Source organism: Schistocerca gregaria, chromosome X, assembly GCF_023897955.1.
Source record: "Schistocerca gregaria isolate iqSchGreg1 chromosome X, iqSchGreg1.2, whole genome shotgun sequence".
Taxonomy (NCBI): domain Eukaryota; kingdom Metazoa; phylum Arthropoda; class Insecta; order Orthoptera; family Acrididae; genus Schistocerca; species Schistocerca gregaria.
In genome coordinates this window covers 232,591,650-232,608,475 of record NC_064931.1, presented here as the reverse complement: position 1 = coordinate 232,608,475, position 16,826 = coordinate 232,591,650, and the positions used below count along the sequence as shown (strand labels likewise).

At 44.1% G+C, this 16,826-nt stretch overlaps 1 protein-coding gene across 4 annotated transcripts in view; it reads right to left on the bottom strand.

The window, feature by feature from the left end:
• LOC126297852 (uncharacterized) overlaps nucleotides 1-16,826 on the bottom strand; it is a 447,299-nt gene that overhangs the window by 207,851 nt on the left and 222,622 nt on the right. For all 4 annotated transcript variants that reach the window (XM_049989115.1, XM_049989117.1, XM_049989116.1 and 1 more), the window contains exons 4-5: nucleotides 7,422-7,514; nucleotides 671-3,946 (exon numbers count right to left, since the gene is read on the bottom strand). In XM_049989115.1, coding sequence (XP_049845072.1) covers nucleotides 671-3,946; nucleotides 7,422-7,514 — 3,369 coding nt within the window. The remainder of the gene's footprint in view (nucleotides 1-670; nucleotides 3,947-7,421; nucleotides 7,515-16,826) is intronic.

Genomic DNA, 16,826 nt, shown 5'->3' with positions numbered 1-16,826 from the left:
TGTCCCTTTCATTTGGCTGAACTGCCAAAAGCCGAAAGTCATTTTAATTAGACAATTGTAAATAATCTATCGACAATAATAATGACTTAAGATAGGATGACTTCTGTTTTAATGCGACAGATAGCAATAAAAAATGAATATAACATTGCTGTCACTACAGAAAAGCACAGAGTAAATATTTTTACAGCGGTTCCATTTGTGAAACTGATGTGATAAAATACACATTTGTCTACTCTATTACTATAGATTCACAAATATTAGGTGCACTGAATGTACATTCCACAAAACAGCGGAAGCTTAAAACACTTAACGTGTGTTACTGAAGTAAGGACACAATAACTCGAAATTTTAGCAAAGTGATTAGATTTTGAAATCATATTTATAATGTTAACCCTATTCTGCTGATATGTCAACACCATTAGGATGGATACCTTTTTGAAATCTTGATACCAAATACTGTTAGATTCCCCCTACAATACTCAAATACACACACAGGGGCAAAGTGAAGCTGGTCTCTCTAAAAGACATTTCTCTATCAACCTGCCTCACGAGCCACTCAAGAACATCACCCACGGTGCTTTCTGTATCACTTTAGTCCATACCACACACCAATGCATTAGATTTTCAGTATTAAAAAGGCAATTATTAGACAAAAAAGAATCTTACTTACATCAGGAAGCTGCCACCTGCCGTCATCCATCGGACGACCCCTGCTGGTGCCAGCTCTCCTGTTGGCCGAACTCATGGACTGTGCGCGTTGCAGTACTACTCGTTGCCTGGCAATACGCACAGGTTGTGCATGATGCTCTCCCGTGCTCCGCCTGTTGTTGCCAGCGTCACTGCTGGATCCTTGCACTGGCTGTGCACCCTGCTCTACAATTCCTACCCTGGCGGAGCTACTACTGATGGCTCGTCCCACAGCCTGTGCTCGTTCTGGATTTGTATGTCTGTCACAAAGTAGATTACTGTTTCCATCCCTACTGCTGGAGCATGGGAGAGCTCTGTTGTTGCGTACTTCCACTGGCACAGGTTGTGCACGGTGCTCTCCTATGCTTCGTCTGGAGACAGCTTCGCAGCAGCATCCTTGCACTGGCTGTGCCCCCTGCTCTACAATTCCAACCCTGGCGGAGCTACTACTGATGGCTCGTCCCATAGCCTGTGCTCGTTCTGCATTTCTATGCCTGGCACTAAGTAGATTACTTTCTCCATCCCTACTGCCGGAGCCAGCTCTGTTGTTGCGTTCTTCCACTGGCACAGGTTGTGCAAGATGCCCTCCCATGCTCTGCCTCCTCACAGCTTCTGTGTTGGATCCTTGCACTGGCTGTGCCCCCTGTTCTACAATTCCAGCCCTGGCGAAGCTACTACTGATGGCTCGTCCCACAGCCTGTGCTAGATGACTGTCTCCATCTCTATTGCTGGAGCCAGCTCTGTTGCGTTCTTCCACTGGCACAGGTTGTGCAAGATGCTCTCCCATGCTCCGCCTCCTCACAGCTTCTGTGTTGGATCCTTGCACTGGCTGTGCCCCGTGCTCTACAATTCCAACCCTGGCGAAGCTACTACTGATGGCTCGTCCCACAGCCTGTGCTAGATGACTGTCTCCATCTCTATTGCTGGAGCCAGCTCTGTTGCGTTCTTCCACTGGCACAGGTTGTGCAAGATGCTCTCCCATGCTCCGCCTCCTCACAGCTTCTGTGTTGGATCCTTGCACTGGCTGTGCCCCCCGCTCTACAATTCCAACCCTGGCGGAGCTACTACTGATGGCTCGTCCCACAGCCTGTGCTAGATGACTGTCTCCGTCCCTACTGCCGGAGCCAGATCTGTTGTTGCGTTCTTCCATTGGCACAGGTTGTGCAAGATGCTCTCCCATGCTCCGCCTCCTCACAGCTTCTGTGTTGGATGCTTGCACTGGCTGTGCCCCCCGCTCTACAATTCCAACCCTGGCGGAGCTACTACTGATGGCTCGTCCCACAGCCTGTGCTAGATGACTGTCTCCGTCCCTACCGCCGGAGCCAGCTCTGTTGTTGCGTTCTTCCACTGGCACTACCTGTTGCTCTAAGATTCTAGATCTACTCCCAGATGCAGTGTTAGCTCCTTGGATGGGCTGTGGTTGATGCTCCACCACTTCTTGCCTGGCAGCAGTTACTCTGTTGTCTCCTACCATGGGATGTGCTGCTTGCCCTACAAGTTTTTGCCTGCCTCCAGCTGCACTAGTAGACACTTGCAAGTTTGGTGGCTGTTGCTCTACCTCACCACGTCTGTTGCCATTTCCATTGTTGACTGCATCTGTGGGCCGTGCCTGATACCCTACTTGACCATATCTGGCTATAGATATATTGTTGACTGCTTCCAAGGGCTGTGCTTGTTGAGCCACCATTCTGTTCTTGGCCTCTTCCACAGATTGTATCCGTTGTTCTAACACTACTTGTCTAGTGTCGGTTATGTTGTTGGGTTCTTCCACTCGCTGCCCTATTTCAGCTAGTATCAATGGCAGCACGGCATGTCTGCCACAGCACTTTCCTACTTTGGCTGGTGTTTCGTGTTGTACTGTCGAACTGTCGTCAGGTGTGTCGTCGGTTTTTCGCACAAGCTGTTCCCGATTCTCAAGTACTTCTTCTCTGGCTCCAGTTCTATTGTTAGCACCTTCCATTGGCTGCGACTTTCGGTGTACAACTATGTAAGTGGTTCCAGGTTCAACCAAAAAGTATCCATGTGTTTGTCCAGGTTCTACATAATAATGTTTGATTCTAGTTTTATCCGAGGGCAGTGGCTGAAAATTTGCCAGACCATATCTGGCGACAGATCTATTGTTGACTCCCTCTGTGGGCTGTGCTTGTTGATCCGTTACTACCTGAGTGACTCCAGGTCTATTGTTGGCGTCTCCCATTGGCTTTCCGCGTTGTTCTAAAGCTCCTTGTCTGGTGCCAGTTGCATTGTTGGCGCCTTCCATCGACTGAGTCGGCTGCCCTCCTGCCACCAGCAGTACCTGTTTGGTATTGAAGTCTGCTATTATGGTTGCCTTCATGGGCTGCCACTTTTGCTCTAATACTCTTGGACTGTCGCCAGCACTATCGTTGGCTTTTTGTCCAAGTTTTTCCTGTTGCTGCAGTCTTTCTTCCTGGGCGCCAGTTCGATTGTTTGGCACTTTCACTGGCTGCGACTGTTGATGTATAATTCTGTGATTGGTACCGACCACATTTTGGGCTCCTACATTTTGATCCTGCTCTACCCGACAATGTCTAGTGCCATCTCCATTGTTTGCAACTGGAATGTGCCCTTCCTGTTGGTCTGTCAAATCGTGTCTGACACTTGCAATGATGTTGGTTCCACCCAGAGGCAGCGTCCGTTGCTCTACCCCTTGCAGTATGACACCAGCTCTACTGTTGGCTTCTTCCACAAGCTCTGGTCGTTGCTTTACAAAACCATGTCTAGTGCCAGCTTTACTACTCTCTCCATGTATGGGCTGTGATACATCATTTACCAGCCCCCGTCTGGCGCTGTCTCTATTGTTCGCTTCTTCCATTGGCTGTGTGTGTTTCTTGTAAACTACCTGAATAGCACCAGTTCCGCTGCTGGCTCTTTGCAAAGACTGTGTCCGCTGCTCAGACAAACCGTGGGTGGCAGCACCTCTATTGTCGAATGTTTCCATGGGCTGTGCCAGTAGCTCTACCACCTTATATACTGAACCAGTCGCAGCATTCTCTCTTTTGTTGAACTGTGTTCGTTGTTCTGCCTGTCCATTTCGGATGACAGATGTTTTGTTAGCTTCTTCCACGCCATTTATCGATTGGCCTTCCATTTCGTGTCTTACTCCAGGTAGATTATTAGCTTCTTCTAGAAGCTGAGCTTCTTGATCTTCCACTTCGCGACCAGTAACAGCTGCATCTTTGCCGTTATTCATTCTGCATTCATGTGCTGGCACAGTCTTCTCCTGCAGCCCCTCATCGTCCTGTGGATGAAAACGTATCAACAATCCACTCACAACTGACAGTCATAACAAATATCAACTTAACAAATTACTATTACATTCCTTTATTTCCTAATATTTCAAATTCTGTGGGGGCACAATGTTTTAAACACACACAAAGTGAATTCGCTACGTACTATTACATACTAATATACCAGTGTTCATAAGTATATTCAGAAAGAAGATAAATAGAATGAGAAAATGTGAATTGCACTATCTAGGAAAGAAATTCCTCCTGCTTCGGTGCTGCACTTGACTTAAACATGAAAACGTCTTTGTTGTGGGCGTAGTAGCCTTTCGATATAGCGGTCAATTTCAACCGAGTCTCGGTAGTTATAATCTTCAATCACCGTGTAGCAGTTGAGACATACGTTTTATTCTCAGCAGTATCATGTGGGCCAAACAGTACCATTTCACAGTTTGGATACCGTTCCCAAAACACAAGAAATGTTCATGATAGTGCAGTAGAAGATAGCCCAATAGAGCCAATATCTGAAATGCGTGACTTCATACAAGGATGCCGGGAAGGTATGTGCCTGCCAAGCTTATAGCTAGCTCAAGAGATGTAGCTTTCCGACAACCTGTGTATCAAAGACTCGGAGAAATTGTACTGTAGGCTACATCTCCCACTGCATGTGTCAGACTACCGGTACAGCAGAGATGGGTCCTTTTATTGATGACTTAGCAACATGCAAATCTGACTATGAACAACTAAAGGAATGTGCTATTCACAGATTATGATTCAGTTTGAGTGAAGATGCGTGTTGGCACTAAGACCTATTTTTTTCTGTGAAATGACGTAATGGAGAGAAAGTTCCTAAAACTACATTTCTTATTTCGTTCAGAAACGATTCCAACATAGCCCACTTACGAGGTACAGCCCAGCTTTCTAGATGGGGTGTTGACAATGACCAGCGGTACTATTGACAACAGCCTGTGACTGCACTAAGCAGTACAACCTTTTCTTGTCTCAGGCGCTGATAGACAGGTGTGTGCAGAGCGAATGAAGAAATCTCCGTCCAGTACACTGCCTGCGGTGGTGCGGAAGCAACAAGCTCCGTACGCAACCAGTAGTCCAAGACCCACGATTTCTGCTTCGTATCGGGCGCACATCATTACTGCAGGCATGGAAAGGTGTCTGGAATGCAGGAAAAATAGGACAACGCCTCTATGAGTTCTTTCCCACTGTGAGGGAAAGACGTAAAACGAGATACATTCCACCCTCGAGAAGTATGATCCATTTTCTTGCAGAACACAGATCTGAACACTATGACTGCGGAAAGGTTGTAACACAGGACGATACCGTTTGGCACTGCATTCATTTCAAAGACGTCGTTTAATACAAAAAGGGCAGAAATAGGGAATAAAACGAGGCACAGTACCATGCGAGACAAATAAAAGTCGCACAAGTTAAACAAAATAGCCAAGAAGGTATACACACTGTGAACTGAATTAGTCTCCCACCACGTTTTTCTGCCTGCGTGTGACGGCTAACCTCAGGAACCACTGTAGCGATTCTTATGCGGTTTTCACGAATAGATAAACTGACTCATGAGAAAGACTTGTGTTTATAATCTATAATTATGACAACCATGAGTGTGTAATGTATTTACTGATATCTCCATATTTTATATGCGTTTGGAGTGACATCTCGTGAGAATGATGGGAGCTACGAGATGGTCAGCTTCACAGTAGTCCGTATCTAGCATGAAAAGCAGTGAAGCGAACAGCCGCCGCAACTCCAGAGAGCAGCGAACCTTTACCAGAACCACTGTGGTTACAATGTCTGTGTTTACGCAGTGTCTGTATCTTCACACAACGATGTCCTTTAGACAAACATGCATGTATGCATGCATTTTCCAGTGTCTGCTGCCCATAGTGATCGCAGAACTATGTGATTCCCGCACAAGGAGAGACATATATTTTTCTCGTCTGATTGCCTTGGCTTTGGCATGAAATACATAGTGAAAAGTCTGTATTTGATGGTGTCTATATAGTTCGATGTAGCGTTCCTTCAGACATGGGTGTATGTCTGAAGAGATTGTAATGTGAAGATACAGACAGTATATAAATACAGACATTGCAACCACCAATCATGTATCCATGTCTCGACGGGTTAAACTGACAATAAAATATTTGTCACTCTCTCTGTGGGAATTAGTAAATGTGCAGCTGTAAGGGTTCTGGAAGGACTGTGGAAGGTTGAATCGGTCCTGGAGGTACGCTCGGATAGCAAAATAAAGCGACCACTCGCGATTTGCGGGAAATCCGGGTCCGAGTCTCGGTCAGGCACAAATTTTCATGTGTTAAAAACAGCTGACGTCAATCCGGATTCTCAAAATACGAATCCATTTCGTATTATTGACCAGAATCGATACACATGAATATCTATACATATTATAAATCGATGTCCTCCACCGGATTTTTCTGTCTGTTTTCCCGGGCTAATATCAGGAAATAATATATTGATTATGATATGATATTCACTAATAGATGGACTGAGTCACCAGAACGGTTTGTGTGTATAATATATAACCACTACGCCAGGTAAAATGTGGTGCTACAGACGAATGCTGAAGATTAGATGGGTAGATCACATAACTAATGAGGAGGTATTGAATAGAATAGGGGAGAAGAGGAGTTTGTGGCACAACTTGACTAGAAGAATTGATCGGTTGGTAGGACATGTTCTGAGGCATCAAGGGATCACCAATTTAGTACTGGAGGGCAGCGTGGAGGGTAAAAATCGTAGAGGAAGACCAAGAGATGAATACACTAAGCAGATTCAGAAGGATGTAGGCTGCAGTAGGTACTAGGAGATGAAGAAGCTTGCACAGGATAGAGTAGCATGGAGAGCTGCATCAAACCAGTCTCAGGACTGAAGACCACAACAACAACAACGTCAGGTAAGTCGTGCAGCCCTAGATACTTAGTGTACTCGTGAGTGGCCGGCGTGGATGAGTATTAAATAAATACATAGACCCTACAAGTGAAGAACCTTGACGCAGACACATGTCGAGCTGCATGTGGCGGGATCCTGCCTCGGGCGTGGATGTATGTGATGTCCTTAGGTTAGTTAGGTTTAAGTAGTTCTAAGTTCTAGGGGACTGATGACCACAGATGTTAAGTCCCATAGTGCTCAGAGCCATTTGAACCAATGACTGTTAGCAATCTAGCTATAAATACCCCTGACAGCGATCCTTGTTTTCCGTAAATTCCCACAAACGACCTCCCAATGTTTCATCACTAATTCTAACACGAACAGCCTGAAGACTACAGCAGTGCGAAATTAAACTCTGCTTTCACTGCAATCGACTGTATACAGTGGTATTTGATCATTAATGTTAGAACATCTATATTAACACTAGCATACTGAAGTCTTCATAATTCTGCGGATCTACAGACTGTCAACACACATCCACAGTTATTGAAGAAAACAGAAGAGAGTTTGACTTACATCAGCAACTGGAACGTTTTCTTCTATGCCCTCAACATTCTCGTCATCTCGTCTCACAACGCGCAGATCGAGAGCTGGTACATACACGTAGTCCTGAAAATATCATAACATTGTCATTTCATTCAGGAAAATGAAAACTTTCTGTAATGTTTTACAATTTCTTGCATGTGCCACAGAATGTGTCATTCAGTAGCTGTGCATTTACATGAGATATGGTGAAGTTTAATTAAAACCAGTTTTTGTACTGATTCATACCGTCTACATCTACATCTACAAACTCTGCAACCACAATTCTCTATTACTCCAATCCCGGAAGAACGAACACCCATATCTTTCAGTGCGAGCTCTGATTTCCTTCATTTTATTATGGTGATCGTTTCTCCCTATGTAAATCACTGTCAACAAAATACTTTCGCATTCGGAGGAGAAAGTTGGTGACTGAAATTTCGTGAGAAGATTCCGCTGCAACAAAAAACGCCTTTGCTTTAATGATGTCCAGCACAAATCCTAGATCACTTCAGTGACACTCTCTCCCCTATTCCGCCATAATACAAAACGCGTTGCCCTTCTTTGTACTTTTTCGTTGTGCTCCGTAAATCGTATCTGGTAAGGATTCCACACCGCGCAGCAGTATTCTAAAAGAGGACAGACAAAGGTCGCAGGCAATCTCTTTAACCGATCTGTTTCATTTTCAAAGTGACCTGCCAATAAAACGCAGAACATAAAGGAAAAAAGAAACTTGTAAACTTGGGAACACATTGCTTGATTGATCAGGTGCTATAATGAGTCGAGATTGTTCGAGAACGCCGCGGACCTTTCACTAAGGAGGATAACACGGCACGTGCCATAACAAGATTTCCCAAAAACTTCACTCAGTGGAAGAGGAGTCAAAATAAGCGAATACGTCTCTCGGCTTATACGTAGACACTCAACCGTTTTGAAAAAACGCCGATCAGAGTTTTCGAGATATTTTCGAGGTACTCGTACGTGTCTTGCCGTGTGATAAATTCGGACGACGTAGTGGCACACCGGTAAGTGCCGCGGCTTGAAAATTTTGCTCCCCGTGTTTGATATCCGATTACTACTTTTATCCTTGTTTTTCACTTATATACCCATGTCTGTAAAAGATTACAACACGAATGTTTTCCAGTGTATAGTAATATAACGTTGTCCTTATTAATCTAATAATTTTTGCGTCAGATGAATGAATTTTAAAATAATGAGAAAATTATTTCGAATTGTTTTCGGTGAAATTCTTGTAGTGTATATTGATTCACAATCAATAACCATCGACAGTTTTCGGAAAAGTGATCCGTTACGCATAGTTTGTAGCGAAATTATTGCCTTCGCGCACTGCTCGTGGTGTTCGGAATATCTGTGGCACGAATGTTTCTACGATCTCGTAAGATCGGTATCATCTAAGAGAATGAACCAAAGCCGTCCTGGATAGCCGCGCTGTCTAGGGCGCCTTGCCACGCTTCGCGCGTCTCCCACGTCGGAGGCTCGAGTCCTCCTTTGGGCATGGGTGTGTGGTGTATACCTGCTTCGGAGGTGGAAGAGATTAGCGTTTAACGTCCCGTCGACAACGGGGTCGTTAGAAACGGAGCAATAATTCGGATCAGGGAAGGGCGGAGATGGAAATCGACCGTGCCCTTTCAAAGGAACCATCCCAGAATTTTCCTTAGGAAAATAGCGGACAAACAAAATCTGGATGGCCGGACGAGTGTTTGAAGCGTCGTCCTCACGAATGCGAGCCCAGTGTGCTGACCACTGCGCTACCTGGCTCGGTCTGCACCTGCTTCGGCAGCAGACCGCACCTCCGCTTAGGAACAGTGCTACTGCTACCGAACTGCACGGCGAATGGAGAATTCTTTTACAGGACAAAAATAGCGAATTCATCAGTGAAACTGAGTTTTTTACAGACTCCGGTGAAGAAAAGATAATAAACGGTGTGGCAAAATATTCCGTAATTTATGACCCACGACGTGAAGAAAACAGAATCTTTTAATTGAAGATAACGTCCGGCAAACTATAGTAAAGGAGTTAAATAAAATAAGTAAGTGCATTGCTGGCCATTAAAATTGCTACAGCACGAAGATGACGTGCTACAGACGCGAAATTTAACCGACAGGAAGATGATGATGTGATATGCAAAAGATTAGCTTTTCAGAGCATTCACACACGGTTGGCGACGATGGCGACACATACAACGTGCTGACATGAGGGAAGTTTCCAACCGATTTCTCATACACAAATAGCAGTTGACAGGCGTTGCCTGGTGAAACGTTGCTGTGATGCCTCGTGTAAGGAGAAGAAATGCGTACCATCACGTTTCCGACTTTGATAAAGGTCGGATTGTAGCCTATCGCGATTGCGGTTTATCGTATCGCGACATTGCTGCTCGCGTTGGTCGAGATCCAATGACTGTTTTCCGGCCGCGGTGGTCTAGCGGTTCAGGCGCTCAGTCCGGAACCGCGGGACTGCTACGGTCGCAGGTTCGAATCCTGCCTCGGGCATGGATGTGTGTGATGTCCTTAGGTTAGTTAGGTTTAAGTAGTTCTAAGTTCTAGGGGACTGATGACCACAGATGTTAAGTCCCATAGTGCTCAGAGCCATTTGAACCAATGACTGTTAGCAGAATATGGAATCGGTGGGTTCATGAGTGTAATACGGAACGCCGTGCTAGATCCCAACGGCCTCGTATCACTAGCAGTCGAGATGACCCTACATTTCAGCAGGATAATGCACGACCGCATGTTACAGGTCCTGTACGGGCCTTTCTGGATACAGAAAACGTTCGTCTGCTGCCCTGGCCAGCACATTCTCCAGATCTCTCACCAATTGAAAACGTCTGGTCAATGGTGGCCGAGCAACTGGCTCGTCACAATACGCCAGTCACTACTCTTCATGAACTGTGGTATCGTGTTGAAGCTGCATGGGCAACTGCACCTGTTCACGCCATCCAAGTTCTGTTTGACTCAATGCCAGGCGTATCACGGCCGTTATTACGGCCAGAGATGGTTGTTCTGGGTACTGATTTTTCGGGATCTATGGACCCAAATTGCGTGAAAATGTAATCACATGTCAGTTCTAGTATAATATATTTGACCAATGAATAACCGTTTATCATCTGCATTTCTTCTTGGTGTAGCAATTTTAATGGCTAGCAGTGTATATTAAAGCTGTTATTTACTAACGAATAGATTCATATATGTTCGCTGTTTATGACAATTAATACACGAGTACGTTCAGAAGGTAAGCGTATATGTTTGGTTACGCGGGGTAGCCGCGCATTATAGGGGGCCTTGCCACGGTTCGCGCGGCTCCTCCCCCGTCAGAGTGTCGAGTCCTCCCTCGGGCATGGGTGTGTATGTTGTCCTTAGCGTAAGTTACTTTACGTCAGAATAAGCAGTGTGTAAGCCTAGAGACCGTTGACCTCAGCAAAATGGTTCAAATGGCTCTGAGCACTATGGGACTTAGCTTCTGTGGTCATCAGTCCCTTTGAACTTAAACCTAACTAACCTAAGAACACCACACATACACCCATGCCCGAGGCAGGATTCGAACCTGCGACCGTAGCGGTCGCGCGGTTCCAGACTGTAGCCCCTACAACCACTCGGCCACCCCGGCCGGCTCACCTCAGCAGTTTAGTCCCATAGGAACTTACCACAAATTTCCAATTTTTTTCCGTACATGTTTTGTTTTCTATACACCATTAACTACAATCCACTGTTAACAGCTACCGCCTGTCACGCCACAGGACCGTATTCACTGCAGAAAAAATCTTTTAAATTTGCCTCTAATTTCATATCCATCGCTGTTTAGTAATCCTCCAAAACGAGAAAAGCTAAGCATGTTGTCTTGATTGTGTCCTTCATTAAAGTTGTAACTATAAAACAGTCCATTTCTCTTCAAGGTAACGGTCACCTATCAAATTGCGTAAAACAAGACGCCGATAATATCAGGTCGTGAGCAACGTCAGGCGCCACAGCAATAGGATTATAAAAGGCTCCTGTCACGAGCGGAGTTTTCTGTCACTCGACGAGCACGGCATAATGTACAGGACTGGTCGTCAAACCCTTTTTCCTCAAAGACCAATACTGACACTGTGAGCAGGCTCCTCGTGCCACATGTGTACCGATCTTATTACTAACAGTTGGTAACCTGCATAAATTAGTGTGTTATGAGCAAGACTGCAACACATTGGCCGCCGGCCCACACACACTGATCCTTAAAAGTCGGAACCATTCGAAACACTTCGTGCAAACTGCTCTCTGTTTCAGATTGCTGCCCCACTCAGTGACCCAGAGTTGTATTACTGTTATTTCCTGACGAAGTGTTGTTGTGTTAAGTGTGTGAGCAGATAATTCATTGATTAATAACAGTAACTGGTCTTACATTTAACACATTCACGCCGGCGCTGATAAATGCTTTTCTCGCCATTGTGCGGCGCGGGTATTCATTCATTACATCTGACAGAGCTCCTTTTCGTGTTTCATGTTGTGGGGCGCCCCCCCATGAACCATGGACCTTGCCGTTGGTGGGGAGGCTTGCGTGCCTCAGCGATACAGATGGCCGTACTGTAGGTGCAACCACAACGGAGGGGTATCTGTTGAGAGGCCAGACAAACATGTGGTTCCTGAAGAGGGGCAGCAGCCTTTTCAGTAGTTGCAGGGGCAACAGTCTGGATGATTGACTGATCTGGCCTTGCAACATTAACCAAAACGGCCTTGCTGTGCTGGTACTGCGAACGGCTGAAAGCAACGGGAAACTACAGCCGTAATTTTTCCCGAGGACATGCAGCTTTACTGTATGATTAAATGATGATGGCATCCTCTTGGGTAAAATATTCCGGAGGTAAAATAGTCCCCCATTCGGATCTCCGGGCGGGGACTACTCAGGAGGATGTCGTTATCAGGAGAAAGAAAACTGGCGTTCTACGGATCGGAGCGTGGAATGTCAGATCCCTTAATCGGGCAGGTAGGTTAGAAAATTTAAAAAGGGAAATGGATAGGTTAAAGTTAGATATAGTGGGAATTAGTGAAGTTCGGTGGCAGGAGGAACAAGACTTCTGGTCAGGTGACTACAGGGTTATAAACACAAAATCAAATAGGGGTAATGCAGGAGTAGGTTTAATAATGAGTAGGAAAATAGGAATGTGTGTAAGCTACTACAAACAGCATAGTGAACGCATTATTGTGGCCAAAATAGACACGAAGCCCACACCTACTACAGTAGTACAAGTTTATATGCCAACTAGCTCTGCAGATGATGAAGAAATTGAAGAAATGTACGATGAAATAAAAGAAATTATTCAGATAGTGAAGGGAGACGAAAATTTAATAGTAATGGGTGACTGGAATTCGAGTGTAGGAAAAGGGAGAGAAGGAAACATAGTAGGTGAATATGGATTGGGGCTAAGAAATGAAAGAGGAAGCCGCCTAGTAGAATTTTGCACAGAGCACAACTTAATCATAGCTAACACTTGGTTTAAGAATCATGAAAGAAGGTTGTATACGTGGAAGAACCCTGGAGATACTAAAAGGTATCAGATAGATTATATAATGGTAAGACAGAGATTTAGGAACCAGGTTTTAAGTTGTAAGACATTTCCAGGGGCAGATGTGGACTCTGACCACAATCTATTGGTTATGACCTGTAGATTAAAACTGAAGAAACTGCAAAAATGTGAGAAATTAAGGAGATGGGACCTGGATAAACTGAAAGAACCAGAGGTTGTACAGAGTTTCAGAGAGAGCATAAGGGAACAATTGACAGGAATAGGGGAAAGAAATACAGTAGAAGAAGAATGGGTAGCTCTGAGGGATGTAGTAGTGAAGGCAGCAGAGGATAAAGTAGGTACAAAGACAAGGGCTGCTAGAAATCCTTGGGTAACAGAAGAAATATTGAATTTAATTGATGAAAGGAGAAAATATAAAAATGCAGTAAATGAAGCAGGCAAAAAGGAATACAAACGTCTCAAAAATGAGATCGACAGGAAGTGCAAAATGGCTAAACAGGGATGGCTAGAGGACAAATGTAAGGATGTAGAAGCTTATCTCACTAGGGGTAAGATAGATACTGCCTACAGGAAAATTAAAGAGACCTTTGGAGAGAAGAGAACCACGTGTATGAATATCAAGAGCTCAGATGGCAGCCCAGTTCTAAGCAAAGAAGGGAAGGCAGAAAGGTGGAAGGAGTATATAGAAGGGTTATACAAGGGCGATGTACTTGAGGACAATATTATGGAAATAGAAGAGGATGTAGATGAAGACGAAATGGGAGATACGATACTGCGTGAAGAGTTTGACAGAGCACTGAAAGACCTGAGTAGAAACAAGGCCCCCGGAGTAGACAACATTCCATTAGAACTACTGACGGCCTTGGGAGAGCCAGTCATGACAAAACTCTACCAGCTGGTGAGCAAGATGTATGAGACAGGCGAAATACCCTCAGACTTCAAGAAGAATATAATAATTCCAATCCCAAAGAAAGCAGGTGCTGACAGATGTGAAAATTACCGAACTATCAGTTTAATAAGCCACGGCTGCAAAATACTAACGCGAATTCTTTACAGACGAATGGAAAAACTGGTAGATGCAGACCTCGGGGAGGATCAGTTTGGATTCCGTCGAAATGTTGGAACACGTGAGGCAATACTGACCTTACGACTTATCTTAGAAGAAAGATTAAGAAAAGGCAAACCTACGTTTCTAGCATTTGTAGACTTAGAGAAAGCTTTTGACAATGTTGACTGGAATACTCTTTTTCAAATTCTAAAGGTGGCAGGGGTAAAATACAGGGAGCGAAAGGCTATTTATAATTTGTACAGAAACCAGATGGCAGTAATAAGAGTCGAGGGGCATGAAAGGGAAGCAGTGGTTGGGAAAGGAGTGAGACAGGGTTGTAGCCTCTCCCCGATGTTATTCAATCTGTATATTGAGCAAGCAGTAAAGGAAACAAAAGAAAAATTTGGAGTAGGTATTAAAATTCATGGAGACGAAATAAAAACTTTGAGGTTCGCCGATGACATTGTAATTCTGTCAGAGACGGCAAAGGACTTAGAAGAGCAGTTGAACGGAATGGACAGTGTCTTGAAAGGAGGATATAAGATGAACATTAACAAAAGCAAAACGAGGATAATGGAATGTAGTCGAATTAAATCGGGTGATGCTGAGGGAATTAGATTAGGAAATGAGACACTTAAAGTAGTAAAGGAGTTTTGCTATTTAGGAAGTAAAATAACTGATGATGGTCGAAGTAGAGAGGATATAAAATGTAGACTGGCAATGGCAAGGAAAGCGTTTCTGAAGAAGAGAAATTTGTTAACATCGAATATAGATTTATGCATCAGGAAGTCGTTTCTGAAAGTATTTGTTTGGAGTGTAGCCATGTATGGAAGTGAAACATGGACGATTGCTAGTTTGGACAAGAAGAGAATAGAAGCTTTCGAAATGTGGTGCTACAGAAGAATACTGAAGATAAGGTGGATAGATCACATAACTAATGAGGAGGTATTGAATAGGATTGGGGAGAAGAGAAGTTTGTGGCACAACTTGACTAGAAGAAGGGATGGGTTGGTAGGACATGTTTTGAGGCATCAAGGGATCACAAATTTAGCATTGGAGGGCAGCGTGGAGGGTAAAAATCGTAGAGGGAGACCGAGAGATGAGTACACTAAGCAGATTCAGAAGGATGTAGGTTGCAGTAGGTACTGGGAGATGAAGCAGCTTGCACAGGATAGAGTAGCATGGAGAGCTGCATCAAACCAGTCTCAGGACTGAAGACAACAACAACAACAACGTTGTGGGGCGGCGGTCGTATTAAAACGCCCCAGGGTACTATTTTAATAAACTGACTTTTACTAAAATAACTACAAATTATGCGATATCTCATTTGTTCAGAAACCTCTCTCGCTGAGGAGTCACTGAAAGTAATTGTATTCACAGCTGTTCGTTGCGCCTGGCTGATAGGTAAATAGATTAAAAGTTACTATTTTGCTGTAAATCGGAAGCAATATGGCTGAGTGGCCTGACGCTCAATCTCATTTGCCGTTCGCGGAGAATCATGTGAACGGCAACACAAATAAAGACAACAAACGGATGTACACCACTTTCAAAGTAAACGGTTCTTCTTAACAACACGGGCACTGCAATATCGTATTTAGCCGCCGATACCAGGCAGCGATTTTCAGTTTAAATGTCCTCCCCAGTACGCGAATTACATGTGTGTGTTTGAGTACAGGTTGTGACGCTGTGAGTCGTGCATGGAGAGCCAAAGCGGTTAAGGCAACCGCTCGCGTAATGCGAGAAATCCGGGTTCGAACCGCGGTCCGGTTCAAGTTTTCACTGCTGTCATTCCCTTATGAAGCTGATGGTTCTTCGTATTCGCAACTGCGAATTCATTTCATCTATAATGAACGGGTATTTTGACGGAACGTCAAAACCAAGTGTATTTGCTGTGTTTGCAGTAACCTGTTGAATAATATTCATACCAGTTCATATTGAACCGTCAAGTTACTTTCTTTTACCTCCACCAGCCTCCTATTCAGTAACCTATTCGACTGTTACAGTTTCGTTTTGAAAGCTATACAAAACTCGTGACATTTGTTCATCCTGACCATCAGCTGCGTAAAATACTAAAATCCATGTATTTGTGAATATTGCAGTACGTAGAATGCCTCTGAACGTTAATACTGACAGTTTTTATAATACCAATCAGTGCACTGTTTAGCATATTTTACCACTGAAGATGTAATTTATATAACTGTTTGATAAATGACAAATTCATGGCTTTTATAATTTGATGCCATTCATTTAATACCGCCGAGTATGATGTAAATGTTTTATGAACCTGATGATGGTCCTTGGACCGAAACTGGTTGTTCAACAAAGAATATTTATCAGCGCTCTTGGTGGTAAAACATCACGTTTTTCAAACTGTGGCGAGTGTTGGATTCGTCTCAATTTTGGCTACGACAATACGTTCACTATACTGTGCATAGTAGCCTAACCGGAATCTGATTTTCTTACTCATTGTTAGATATATTTCCGCTTATAGTACTCCTATTATTTATTGCCAGACCTGAGGTGCTTACGCGAATTACTTATTTGTTTCACCGCATGTATTACAATCTTCCTATATTCGACTGAATTCAACGGTCACTGAGCATGTAATGATACTCATCTGAGCTTATTGGGACACGTTTTTCTTGAAATGTAATTTGTAAACATTTGTTATTTATTGATCCATGAAGTCCTGGGAATGCAATCAATCCACTTCTCCTCCTCTTGTGGTATTTTGGCTGTGAATCGTCGAGCCATCTTTAGAATGAACCATAAGATACACTGTACATGTGTTTTTTTATACTGATCGTTACCAGAATGAATGTTCACTCTGCAGCGT